Genomic DNA, 13,277 nt, shown 5'->3' with positions numbered 1-13,277 from the left:
TGCGATTGGTCTTTGCTCTGCCCGTCAATCGACGCAACAGCGCGACCCTCTGGCTATCGATGCGCAGGCATTGCAAAACAGGGTTGCCAGTCCATGGAAATTGTAATATTGTACGTATTTTGGAAAAGTACTCTGTTTCAGATAATTTAGCTTTAGAACAACTTATAAGAGTATAAAAGGGATACGCTAAATTATTAAATTAAAATGAAACAATGACATTTCTGCTGTATAAAAATATTTTTTAATTTATATGTATGTATATCAATAGAAATGTAATTTTATATAAAAAATTTTAATGTTCTATTAATATATTACAAATAATTGATGTTCAGCAACTTGATTTGAATTTGCTTTCCATGTTTCGTTGGCAGCCCTAATCGTCACTTCTTCAAATGATGAGCGCCCGATTCAAAGTGGCATTTACTTACCCCACTGTTGAGGTTCGATTGCCCTTTCCAAGAACGGTAGTATATACAAATCGATTTGAAATTGTTTATTTTGCAATTAAGGCCTTTTAAAGGCTTAAGACACTGGCAAGAGGTATCCGGTTACTTTGGACTTAAGCTATCGTGAATGTTTCTTTAAGAATGTTTACGTATTCATGTTCCACACGTACTTTAAAACAAACTAAATGCAAAATGTGATGTGAAGTTACGCAGAATTACCAAGTAAAGAGAGTTAGGCATTCTTTTGCTAAAACTATGTACTATAAAAAACATATATGTTCAACGAACCACATTTTTGGTATGAAAAGTGTGAGGTGAGCTTATTCCACAAGGACAACATCGCCGCAGGTCATGTGCTCCTGGGGCTCAAGCTCTTTTGTGTCCTGGGGGATCCTAGTGATATAGATGCCGAATCGCATGCGACCTTTTTGCAGGCGAGATATGGTGGTCAAGGTTTCCGGCGACCGTTCGCCTGTCCTTTGGTTAATGCAAATCATGTCGCAGCGCTGGCAGGGACCCTCCACCTGGAATTGGATTCCCCCAATGGACAGGGCTTTGTAGGTAAGCTCCTCAAAGGCACTGCCCGTGTCGATGATGATATTGGCCCGAAAGCGATCCACAGTCTCATCGAGAGGCTCCTCAAATTGAAGAGATCGCACGGAAGATTTGTTTAGCAGCAAGAACTGGGCCTGATTAACCAGACTCAGCTTCTGCTGATCCTTGGAGGAGTTTCTCTGGCCCGATTGCCGGAGCAAACGGAGGCCCTCTAACCCAAGGTTTTCGCTTAACCACTGGGCCACGCCATCGCCGCAATCCAAACCTTCAACGGGCTGTCGACACACCTTGCTTACGCATTTTGCTGAGTCGGCTGCCTGGTCCTCCAGCGAAAGGGGCACCGAGAAATGGGAATTGTCTCCGAACTGCAGCTCCAATTGGTCGACCTTAATCACAGGCCTTATCAGGCACAACTCCGTGCAGCGCTTCTGAGTCAACGCCATGCCATTCATGTCCACGATCATCCACTCACGGTCATATTTCAGACCTTGATCCGTCAACGGCCAGGAGCCTTGTGATTCGATTTTAAAAGCGGCACAGGATTTTACCGGATATATGGCCATCTGCAGCAGTTTGGGCCTCAAGAGCTGGACTCGCTCCTTAAGCAACGGTGGCAATTGCTCTGCCTGCTCCTCGATGAACTGAATTCGCTGCAGCGGTTTGGTTGCCAAATAACTGGAGCGCAGCATCTGGAGCAACTGCTCTACGTCCTGAATGGTTGTCATATAACCAAAAGATACCCGCACCGCTCCCGTCGGCTGTCCATCAACCAGATCAAAGTAGTCGCCGCAAATGCGACCTGCTCGCTTGTATATCGTATCCATAGCATCTTCATCGAGGTTTAAGTAATATTGACAGGCTCCGATGTTGCAGAAGCATCCAGTCCGCAGGAGTATGCCGTGCAGAGCAGCCACACAGGCGATCTCGCCGAATCCCACAAAGGATCCAGATTCAGTGCGTACATTAAAGGCAACGATGCCACCCTGGCGAGATTTTTCCTGGTAGCCCACTTTATTGTACAGCTCGACGAGGGGTTCACCGTTGGGATGCTGCAGCTGGCGCAGCTGATCCTCCAAATACTTGGCCAGCCCAAAGACGTGTCTAAAAATACAAATTTTGGGTGATAAGGCTGAAATCACCTGGCATATCACAATCTACCCACCTGGAAATCCTCTCCATGGTGCTGAACTCCTCCGTTTTGGGCACCAATCTCTCCAGCGTGCGAAATCCCTCGAGCAATCCAACAATGGCGAGGAATGGCAGGGTGCCATCCTCGTAGCGCTGGTGGAAGGTCTCCCTCAGCTGATAATCCATGGCATGTGGATATGCGTAGTTGATGGTACCACCGCCAAAAAAGCGACGCTTCTGGAAGACCTCGGCTCCCCGTCGACTCACCAGCAGGGCTCCCACGCCCGTGGGATAACCGAAGATCTTGTAGAAACTAAGGCATACATAATCTGGGCGGTATTTTTTCAGATCCAACGGACTGCTGGCTACAAAAGACGCCGCATCCAGGCAGATATAGTAATCGTTGTGCGTATTCTCCTTATTCTCTTCCAAAGAGCCCCAAAGCTGTTTTCCCGGCATGGACAAGCCATCGATTTGGATTTTTTCAATGGTATCCAGTGGAATTTTGTATCCACTGAAGTTGCATTGGGCCGAAAAGGTCAGCAAGGAGTTTCCCGTTTTCCCGGACACCTTGTGAACTGTGCCGTTTTCCTTGGACTTTCCGCCGGAGATTTCATTTTCTTTCAGCATATATATCCCGTTGGCACGGACCCTTTCCCGCATTCCCAGCACTGAGGTGTGGTTTTCCTGGCAGAAGTGAAAGTCGCCCGTGGATCCAAAGTCAAAGTTTTCCGCCACCAGCGACAAGGCAGCGGTGGCATTCGCCGTAAATATCACATGGTAATCTTCGGCGGTGGTGTTAAAGAATTGCAGTATTCTAAAAAAGTTTAAATGAAGAAATTTTACTTAAAACTACTTAAACGCAAATAAATTACAATTGGGCAAATTACAATTTAAGTCATATTCGCCAAGATTAGCTTCCCGGCTCACCTAATACGCATAATTTAACAGTTTTATATTAGGTAAGTTGGAACAAATAGTTTACACAAGGTTTGCGTATATGTGTAGCTTTTATAGAGACACGGAGGACTGGATATCTTCTCGATCATAAGGATATTTTAGGAGATTGCTATATGCACATACATATTTGGCCCTGCAAGGGCAACCCAATGACAGTGGGAGTATTACTAACATGGATCGTGGACACGGTTGAACTCACTTGAATCGCACCTGGTCGACGAAGTCGCCGGTGAGGCGACAGGTGTGCGGATTGCAGATGACATTGCGCTGAAGTTGCTCCGCGGCGGCCGTCACCTGGTTCTCGGCATAGAGAGTGGTGCCCGCATGATCCAGGTAAACACTCTTGTTCCCTGTTCGAAAGACGGATAGTTACATAGATTCGTTATCTGTTTGCGGTGGGTATTTCACCACGGTTCTCCACTTACTGGCCAATCTAGAGAATTCCGCGTCGATTCGCGACTGTTCCGCTGCGGAGAACTCCGGGCGATATGGTGTCATGTTGGGAACTAACTATTCGTGTTAGCTGAAAATCGGGCTTTATTTATTTGCGACCGGCCTGCATTTGTTGCGCCATACTCTTTCCTGGAATAAGCGTCCGCAGTATACATCAGCTATTAGTTTAGCATTAGTAATGATTTTCCGTTTAGTTTACTTCCTCATATTTTATGACACTCCATCTATTCAAATACCACAGCTATTATAAAAGTAGCACTTTACTAAATCTTTAAAAAAAATTTTCCCTGAATTGCATAGAATTTGGCAATAAGCCCTGATAAGAATACTTAAACCATGGGAACTGTAGGGTATTAACTAGTCATTGTGCAATTTGTTCCTCTCTTTAAGCATATGTTCTAAATAGTGTTGGCCAACAATTGGCATTAGGAAAATTGTTGCTATTAGCTAATTGGGCAGTTGTTTAAAAATGATTTTAACGAACAAAGACCTTATTATTTAAAACATTATCTAAAGTAGTTTAAAAGTTTCATTTGTGCTTACTTCCAGACGGTAGCCAACACTTACAGCTGATTCTTCAATTGACATCGATATCGGAGGCCGATAACAGCCTGCGTTGAGTTTTTAAAGTTTTACATTGTTATTTCACAATTGTAATCAATTTGCCAGCTTTTTGACTGCAAAATGGAAAAGTTCGTGCGGGACACGTTGTCCAAATGTCTGGACTGTGTGGTCACGGATCAGATGATGTCGTAAGTGCAGGATGCATCCAGTTAAATGCGTTTCTCAATGGGTCAATGGATTCTTAATCTCTTCCAGCGCCATCCTAAGCATCAAAGACGACTATGAATTCGACAGCTACTTTGGCAATTTACTGAGCGAGGACATTGAGGAGCACCGCATGTTCCTGCTAAACTGTCGCCGAATGCTACTGAGTGGCAAACAGCCGCGGAACAACGGCAAAAATCGCTCGCCCCACAAACAACTGGCACCCACATCCCCGCCCAAGGATCCCAAGCAAAATATCAGCCAGGGGGCCAAGGGTAAGTCCGGGAAGTACGTGAATCTGTATGCCAGCGATGGACGTGTGCAGGGTGACACCATACTGCTAAAGGGTCGACGACATTGCGACTGCCAGGCGGCCCAGCACAAGCTGATCAACAATTGCCTGGGCTGCGGCCGGATCGTATGCGAACAGGAGGGAAGCGGCCCGTGCTTGTGCTGCGGCGCTCCCGTCCACACGCCTGAGGAGGAGCAGCAGCTGGCCAAGGCGGCCAGGGAGAAGGGCGGCTCGAAGAGTGCCCCCAAGCACGGCAAAAAGTCCGGCAAGGAGAATGCCAAGGAACCTTCCAAGGAGGCGCTGGACAAGGCGTTGGCCCAAAGAGACCGTTTGCTGGAGTACGACAAGAACAGCGAGAAGAGAACCACAGTTATCGATGATGAGCTGGACTACTTCCAGGTGGGTTTATTCTTATAGAAATCGTAATTCTCGCAATTGGATAGAGAAAAACCCATATTTAAATACTTTTCAAGCAACTTCTAGACTAAACTATGCACGATTTTCAATTTGATGTTTTCTAAATTTCTTATTGTTCGTTAAAAGGCTTTGAATTCTATTTACAAGAAGATAATCTTAAGTTAATTACAATTTATGAAGCGTCAACGATTTTTACTATTACCATTTTTAGGAGAACTCCGTGTGGCTGAGCGACGCTGAGCGGGAGAAGTTCGAGAAACTGCACCGAGAGATGGAGGAGGTAAAGCACGGCAGTCGCATGAAGCGCAAGATCCGGGTTGACTTTGCTGGCCGGGAGTTGCCGGAGGAACCGACCATCTCCAAGGAGTACGAGCAGCAGGTGATCAGCGAACTAGCGGCCGTTTCTAAGGCCTCGGGTGTTGGATCTAACTGGAGTGCATCCGCGGTCACCGGCCACTCCGCTTTGACACTCGCACCCAATTTGGACATGGCCAAGCCGCCGGTCTACAAACCCAGCAAGGAATCCAAGAGTTGGCCAGCTCCCGCAGCAGCCAGCGATGGGCTGGAGAGGATCTACAATCGGGTGCAGGACAAGGAACTCCTGGAAATGCAGGACATGCGCCAGTGTCTGTCGATGCATCAGCCCTGGGCGTCGCTCTTAGTGGCGGGCATTAAAAAGTGGGTGCCAATGAAGGCACACTTCCATATTTTGTATATCTAACCCTGTTTTTTCAACAGACACGAGGGACGAGTGTGGTACAGTGAACACCGTGGTAGACTGTGGATAGCCTCCACCTCCAAAGAGCCGCACGCCGAGGACATTGCCCAAATGGAGGGCTTTTACAAGGTTCTTTACGGCGGTAAGTTTGGACTTCCATTGCAAACTCTCAGGAATTACATATAATTGTAATCGCAGATCCCGATATCAAGTTCCCAAGTCATTATCCCACTAGCAGCCTGCTAGGTTGCGTCAACGTGGAAAGTTGCCTGCCGCAAGAGGAGTACCGAGAGGTATATCCCAACGGAGAGTCGGAGAGTCCCTATGTCTTTGTCTGCACTAAGCCAGAGCAGCTGAATATTCTACTGCCTGTTAACGGCGATCACAAGATATGTAAGCTGTTAAAAGTACCATTTACTTTAAATCGTGTCTTAATTTTCTATTATTTACAGACGACCTCCCGCTGAAAACTCACACGGCCGCCTGCAAAACGCTACTAAGGGCCAGGGCCAACAAGGGTTAAGTTTTCAGTTTCAAGCGCATTCTTATTAGTTTAATGCAAGCAGTCCTATGTTGGGGGTTTGCTAATTTACAAAATTTAAAGCTCATGTAGTTTCTCAGAAATTAAAGTGGAATGGAATATTTAAAACATTTTGCAATTCATTCGCACGTCTGTTTTGTTTCGGTCATTAAATATTTTAAGCCCTGTGGCCTATCTTTAACTTAATTGGGATCCTTAGCTCGAATCCGTTCTAGGAAGTTAAAGTCCAAAAGCCAAAACTGCGATTGGGAATATTTTGCCAAAGAAGAAGATAGTTATTATTAGCTACTGGAAGACATCATATGAAAGACTTCTTATAAAACAGGCAGTTTTACTACAAATTAAATTTTGCATTATAAAAACAAAAACATCGTTTAGAACTCTATTTTAGCAAGAGAAATAAATTTAATAAAATACCTAAATACTTGAATCTTTAAGAAGTTATTTCCAAAATTAGAGTAAATTATTTCATCTTTTTATGAATTTTCAAATAGAATCAACTGAAATAGTTACAAAAAAAACACTAGTAAATATTATGGTGCGTTAGGAAAATTTGGCAGCATCAAAACAACGAGAAAAATAATAAACTGCTAAATTCTAAATTTTCAATGAGTTAAAAACACTTTGTATCACAGGATCGTAATTTGAAATATAATTTTTATTAATGTAAATAAACGTAATTGTTTGTAAAACATTTATATTCCATTTGCTTGCGATTTTGCATTTAAATAAAATTCAAATAATTCAATAATTTTAACGATAACGATATTTAGAACGATAACGACAGCGATAACTCGGCACCAGCTGATGCTGAAGCGCTGATTTGATGTGCGTTTTGATTTCGAATACTTTTATGTAATGGTGAAAGTGGAGGTGGAATACTGGTAAGGGGAATCACTAGACACTGCCAGCACTGAGCAGAATAACGGCAATCAATCCTCCTGCAGCGGCATCTGCAACTTCAGCGGGCAGTGCCACCTGCTGCGCGAGTTCCTGCTGGCCTCGTCGCCCGACTTGGACATATCCTGCCGCCAGGGACGGCGGGGATCCTTTGAGGTGGCCATCGACGGACAGCTGGTGCACTCGAAGCTCTCGTGCCTGGCATTTCCCCAGCACGCGAGTGTGCTGGCCCAAGTGCAGAAGGCTGAGCGCGGGGAGCCCGTGGAGAAAGCCCTGGAGCAGCCCATCAAGGACTGCATTGTGATGTGATCTTTTCGTGATTTCAGTTGAAGTATCCTACTCTTATGGATAGACTGCTAAAATATGAAAGATTCAAGCTTACACCAAAACCAAAACATACGGTGCTAGAACATTTGTAGCATCCGTTCAAAACCTGTGATACATGGCCATTTGTTTATAAATATGATAATGCACTCCCTACTTCCTTTATGGAAAGCATGCTAAATCTAAAAAAGGGAACGGTTAAACTAAAGATCTGCATTCTTAACTGAATCAGCTAAACAATCGCATTAAATGATACCACTTTGCCAGTCGTTCAGGGCTTACATTTTATTTGAAAATAACATATGACTTCACAAAAGGATGGTTTAGGCGATTCAGGCCAAATGACAATCCTTCACCGCCTGTAGCGATAGCGCTTGAAGTGGAACCACAGCTGGAAAATGTTGTTGTGGAACTGGCAGCGGAAGCCTCGCTTGTAGCTGAACTCCCACTCCCGGTTGACGATCTTGAAGGCGATGTCCTCGTACGGCGGTCCTGTGTGGAAACGCAGCACCGCGAAGTCCCCGTTGTCCGCGCAAGGAGTGAGGAAGTACTGCGGCGTCTGGGATTTGTCCATAAGGTCCGGATAGAATATGTTGAACTTGTAGCCCTGAACGATCTTGGGCGGCGGATTGTCCATGTCGTAATGCGTCTGGTTGTACTTATTCCACTCGAAGCCGGTGTGCACGCGATTGAAGTAGCGTGGCTTTCGTGGTCGGTATTTATCGGTGGCCAGCTGAGGCACTGCATCCAGGGTGGTCTCCACACTGAACTCGGCCTCGTCACCCTGCATTCCCTGCCTCGCCTCGTTGCGCATTCGCAGCTCCTGCGGTGTCAGTTGATTGGTGTCCACTCGTTCCGGATGAAGGATTAGCAGACGCTGTCTCTGTGTTCGCCGCTCATCATCCTCCTCCTCGTAGAGGACTCCTTCCGTATCCGGCTCGTCGTCGTCTTCGTTTTGAACTTTTCTGCCGGTGAAGTCCTCTTCGCGTATATAGCGCGGAGTGTAGTTGCCCGCCTGGTAGAGACGCACTGCTTCACGCAGCTCCTTCAGGGGATCCTCTTCGTCTTCGGGTGAGCCCTCAGCAACCTCCGGGTCCTCTGCGTCCTGGGTTTCCATCTCCTCTTCCTTGATTTGTGGTGCCGCCTCCTCCTGCAACGTCTCATCATCGTTTTCACGCTTGAGGAGCAGCAGCTTCTCACGCAATAAGGCCTGATGGCGATCTCGCAATCGAGCTCTGGCCATGTGCGCCTTGAGTTGCGAAAGCAGACTTTCCCAGTAGCTAATATCTACGCCATCCGCTCGCCCACTTATCTTGGCCTCGATGCGCTGCCGCATCTCCTCTAGCTGCTGGGCATTCTTGCCTCTGAAGATATCCGCCACATCCTTCACCACCGCCTGGTGGATGCCATCCCGGCGTTGATTGAGCGAAGTATTCTCCGCTTGCAGTTTCTGTTGGCGCTGCAATTCGTCTTGCACAATGGTGATCATATCGTTCCAGAAATCTATGTGTTTGCCCTGCTCCAGCTCTTCGTATACCTTTATGTCCACCAGCAGGTCCTCCAGTTCCTCCATAGGCAGACCGTTTAGCAGAACATAGGGCTCGTGCATCTGCATCTCGAGGGACTCTTCAAGCGGCGCATTCCCGGCGGCCACATATTGGGCGAGGAGATCTATGGGCTTGGCACGGCCATCGCGGATCCGAATTTCGCTACGTAAGCGTGCCTGCTCTAGGTGAAACTGATCCTCCTGGCGCTGCCACTCTCGGAACTGCACCGCCTCTTTGGCGCGCTGCTGCATCATTAGATCATCCTCGCGCACCTGCCGCTCCAGCTCCCTCTCCTGCCGCCGTTTCTTGACCTTCTCCAGCTCTCTGCGGTTTTCCAACTGCTTTTGCAGGGACAGTACCTCTACGGTTTTGGTGGAGAGATTTGATAGTCCCTCCACCTCCAGCTTTTTGCCCCAGTGGAAGGTGGAGGTGAGATTGGAGTCGCCGAACGGGTTGTCCTCGTTGGAGTACGTCTGGTACTCGTTGTCCCAGCCCATTCGTTCGCGACGACGCTGCTCCTTGGCCTGTTTCTCGCGCAGGCGACGGGCGCGCTTCTCCTCGGGCGTTTCATGGGCCTTCAGCTCCTCCTTCTTACGCTGGCGGTCCTTTTGCTCGACGAGACGACGCGCTTCCAGCGTCTGAAGCAGTTTCATCGAGCTCTTTGCCAGCGGCGAACGAGGGCCACCGGGCGCCGTGCTGGACGTCGAACTGGACGAGGATGAGCTGGAGGAAGATCGGCGCCTCCGGCTCTTGTGCTCCCGCTTCTTGTCCCTGTTTTTGTCCTTCTCCTTTTCCCTGCGCTGATCTCGTTCCTTGTCTCTGTAGTCTCTGTGATCACGCTCCTTTTCCCTCTCGCGCTCACGATCCCGATCCCTGTTCCTGCTGCTCCTCGGATCTGGACTGCGATGATCCCGCCTCTCGCGACTGCGGCTGCGATGGCGGTGCTTGGATTTCTCCTTGGGCATTTTAGAGAGGTTTTTCGGTATAAAATGTGGGGGAAACTTGTGAAATAAAATATAAACAATGCTAGTGTTGCCAGATCGTGATAACAGCTTGAGACCAAAGCAACCCAGGTTGCCGATCACTAATGCCAAAGTGCTATCGATATAAGCATTATAACACTATAATATTTCCTTCACGTATTATGTCGATTTTTAAACATGCGAAGTTAAAAAAAAAAAGAGAAAGCGCGCGAAAGGCACATAAATATTCTCTCTTCGAGTAATCGGGGTAAATGAATTATCGATAGTAGTGTAAAAGGCTTATATGCGCTTAGACTATCGCCCAATATCGAAACGGAGAGCTAGATGGGCCATCGCAAGTGTCATTACTCGATATATCGATACAACCGTAAGTGGCCAACCCAGCTCTACACAGAAACCCGGTTGCCAAAAAATTTGATGTGCATTTTTTGTATTGAAACCCGAGCACGAGAGCCGAGCTACCAGCAAAAGGACTGTCGAGATAGCCCGCCACTGCGCTGAGTAAGTAGTGTTTGTGGAAAAATCGTCGGGAAAAGCAGGAAAAGCACGGCAGACGGTGGAAATTGCGCGCGGCAAAAACGCCAGCGACAAGCCACACACACGCGCGGGCACGCACACACACACAAGCATCCGCACAAAGCCGACGCACACAGACGCATGCACGGCGCATGCAAAAACCGAAACACAAACAAAAGGAAGGCTATACTCGACTATATGATACCTTAGTTCCAGTTTCGCGGCAACTGTGACAAATCTGCGGCTTTCAAGCGGATCACTTCCTGTAAAGAACCAAGCTATAGACCAGAAATTCTAAATTACAGAAGCAAAAGATCCAAACTGATCGACTGTAAAATGCACTATTCGCATTTGAATGTGTTGAATGTGTTCACTGAAAGTATAGCCACCTAAAACAACTAAAAGAAGTTATGTGGAGAATATAGCCTCTCATCTCGTTGGTAGATTAAATAATTTTTCATTGCGAAACAGTCCCATGTACCATTTCAACAAGTGGCATAGCTGGGAACACGAATGTGTGTGTTTATATGGTTTGTCCAGTCTGCAACTATAGTTAAATCGTCTTGATTCTTAGCTGTGGGATGCAGCTACACCGATGCATTTCATAGGGTCTAAAATGCTTGGCTTGCGTTGCACGACTAGATTAGTACCTCATCACTCAAGCGACCAGAAACTCATTGTCTTTCTCTTTTGCAACCTTGTTTCTCCCTAATAACCACCCACTCCAGTCCGGTGAACGACAAACGACGCTGTCCCCGCCCAGTCAACGCCTGCAGTCCGATTCACCGTTTCCCCGTCGCCTCGGCTGCCGCCATCCTCCGGGTGAAGATGTCCGACTACAGCGACCTGGACCGCCAGATCGAGCAGCTGAAGCGCTGCGAGATCATCAAGGAGAACGAGGTGAAGGCCCTGTGCGCCAAGGCCCGCGAGATCCTGGTGGAGGAGGGCAACGTGCAGCGGGTGGACTCGCCAGTGACCGTGTGCGGCGACATCCACGGCCAGTTCTACGATCTGAAGGAGCTGTTCAAGGTTGGCGGCGATGTGCCCGAGAAGAACTACCTTTTCATGGGAGATTTCGTGGACCGCGGCTACTATAGCGTGGAGACGTTTCTGCTGCTCCTGGCGCTGAAGGTGCGCTATCCGGACCGCATCACGCTGATCCGGGGCAACCACGAGTCGCGTCAGATCACACAGGTGTACGGCTTCTACGACGAGTGCCTGCGCAAGTACGGATCGACGGCCGTGTGGCGGTACTGCACGGAGATCTTCGACTACCTCAGCCTCTCGGCGATCATCGACGGCAAGATATTCTGCGTGCACGGTGGCCTGTCGCCGTCCATCCAGTACCTGGACCAGATCCGCAGCATCGACCGCAAGCAGGAGGTGCCGCACGACGGGCCCATGTGTGACCTGCTCTGGAGCGATCCGGAGGACCAGACCGGATGGGGTGTGTCGCCGCGCGGTGCTGGCTATCTCTTCGGCTCGGACGTGGTCTCCCAGTTCAACCGCACCAACGAGATCGACATGATTTGCCGTGCACACCAGCTGGTGATGGAGGGCTTCAAGTGGCACTTCAACGAAACCGTCCTGACCGTCTGGTCGGCACCCAATTACTGCTATCGGTGAGTCATCCTCCAGTGCAATTTCGAAATATTGTTGTTAACTCTGTCATATCTCCACACACAGCTGCGGCAATGTGGCTGCAATCCTGGAGCTGAACGAGTACCTGCACCGCGACTTTGTCATCTTTGAGGCGGCTCCGCAGGAAAGTCGCGGCATTCCCTCGAAGAAGCCTCAAGCGGACTACTTCCTCTAAGACACTCCCGCTCCTGACTCTGGTAATCCGCTCAAATGGACGCGGGACAGAAGGCGGGTGCCCAATGGTGGCTTACACAAATCATCTAGGGAATAGGAAACTGCCAGCCTGCATACGCAAAGCAAACGCGAACAGCAACTGATGGTGTAAAACAAAAAAGATGTAACATAAACGTAAGCTAGGGTAGAGCAGCCGGACACAGGTCCACGTTCAGTTACAATTATTCCCTTTTTTGGTTCCACTTAGATATTACATTTTTTTTACCATCTGTTTACCTCTATCTGTGTTTAACCAGGCCATTTGCGCGATCTTTTGATGGCCGTTTCTTGCTGGAAATGGTAATCATCTAGAGATCAACATCGTAGATCGCGTACGAACCTGTGCACCGCATCTAGCTACTAACTAATAGGATTAATAACCATTGCCCGAGATTCCTGCAAATTCGCCTGGCGTAGACGGTCCGCAATCACAGCCGCCGTCTCCTCGATGCGAATTTCCTGAGCCCGGGCAACACACTATACTTGTAGCGTAGGTTAAGGAAGTAGATATTTTTAACGAAGGATTGTGTCGAGTCGGCAGAGATGAGGACGGATTTAGGGCAGCCGGGTGCAAACGTGCGGAGTCGTCGATGTGTTAATTGATTAAAATACGACTTTGCATGCCTGGTCGGGACTTTCTCCGCAAGAAAACAGCTGGAGAAAACCAGATACGAGGAACAACGTGTAGTAATTTATAGCATGTAAGAATCTTTTAAATATGCCCCAGATTGGGATATTATATACAAATAATTACACTTGTATTTAAAATAAAGATTGTAAGCTAATCGACGAACGTGAGCAGGTATTTTCTGTACATTGGGAGGCCCGAGGAGTCTTGGAGTACATCTATACCATTCCTTTTACAACCCAATAAA

The 13,277-nt window shown here is 47.8% G+C and overlaps 5 protein-coding genes across 5 annotated transcripts; 3 read left to right on the top strand and 2 right to left on the bottom strand.

The window, feature by feature from the left end:
• Positions 1 to 478: 478 nt before the first annotated feature.
• LOC122623469 (molybdenum cofactor sulfurase) lies at positions 479 to 3,659 on the bottom strand. Its single transcript, XM_043802657.1, has 4 exons — positions 3,515 to 3,659; positions 3,289 to 3,439; positions 2,164 to 2,946; positions 479 to 2,102 (listed from the first exon to the last, which is right to left on the bottom strand). The coding sequence occupies exons 1-4, from the start codon at positions 3,585 to 3,587 to the stop codon at positions 767 to 769; spliced, it is 2,343 nt and encodes a 780-aa protein (XP_043658592.1). The 5' UTR covers positions 3,588 to 3,659; the 3' UTR covers positions 479 to 766.
• Positions 3,660 to 4,124: 465 nt separating this feature from the next.
• On the top strand, positions 4,125 to 6,386 carry LOC122624013 (activating signal cointegrator 1). Its single transcript, XM_043803431.1, has 6 exons — positions 4,125 to 4,294; positions 4,362 to 5,001; positions 5,231 to 5,697; positions 5,758 to 5,879; positions 5,936 to 6,130; positions 6,190 to 6,386. The coding sequence occupies exons 1-6, from the start codon at positions 4,227 to 4,229 to the stop codon at positions 6,258 to 6,260; spliced, it is 1,563 nt and encodes a 520-aa protein (XP_043659366.1). The 5' UTR covers positions 4,125 to 4,226; the 3' UTR covers positions 6,261 to 6,386.
• Positions 6,387 to 7,059: 673 nt separating this feature from the next.
• LOC122623409 (migration and invasion enhancer 1) lies at positions 7,060 to 7,717 on the top strand. The gene is made up of 2 exons (XM_043802560.1): positions 7,060 to 7,162; positions 7,226 to 7,717. The coding sequence occupies exons 1-2, from the start codon at positions 7,137 to 7,139 to the stop codon at positions 7,485 to 7,487; spliced, it is 288 nt and encodes a 95-aa protein (XP_043658495.1). The 5' UTR covers positions 7,060 to 7,136; the 3' UTR covers positions 7,488 to 7,717.
• A 30-nt stretch (positions 7,718 to 7,747) lies between these two features.
• LOC122623408 (cactin) lies at positions 7,748 to 10,102 on the bottom strand. Its single transcript, XM_043802559.1, has one exon. It carries the CDS (start codon positions 10,012 to 10,014, stop codon positions 7,855 to 7,857), a length of 2,160 nt encoding a protein of 719 aa, XP_043658494.1. The 5' UTR covers positions 10,015 to 10,102; the 3' UTR covers positions 7,748 to 7,854.
• Positions 10,103 to 10,375: 273 nt separating this feature from the next.
• LOC122623083 (serine/threonine-protein phosphatase 4 catalytic subunit) lies at positions 10,376 to 13,195 on the top strand. Its single transcript, XM_043802011.1, has 3 exons — positions 10,376 to 10,533; positions 11,277 to 12,170; positions 12,235 to 13,195. Exons 2-3 carry the CDS (start codon positions 11,377 to 11,379, stop codon positions 12,362 to 12,364), a joined length of 924 nt encoding a protein of 307 aa, XP_043657946.1. The 5' UTR covers positions 10,376 to 10,533; positions 11,277 to 11,376; the 3' UTR covers positions 12,365 to 13,195.
• Positions 13,196 to 13,277: the final 82 nt, after the last annotated feature.

This window comes from Drosophila teissieri, chromosome X (genome assembly GCF_016746235.2).
Source record: "Drosophila teissieri strain GT53w chromosome X, Prin_Dtei_1.1, whole genome shotgun sequence".
NCBI lineage: Eukaryota > Metazoa > Arthropoda > Insecta > Diptera > Drosophilidae > Drosophila > Drosophila teissieri.
This window is presented reverse-complemented; position numbering and strand designations above follow the sequence as displayed.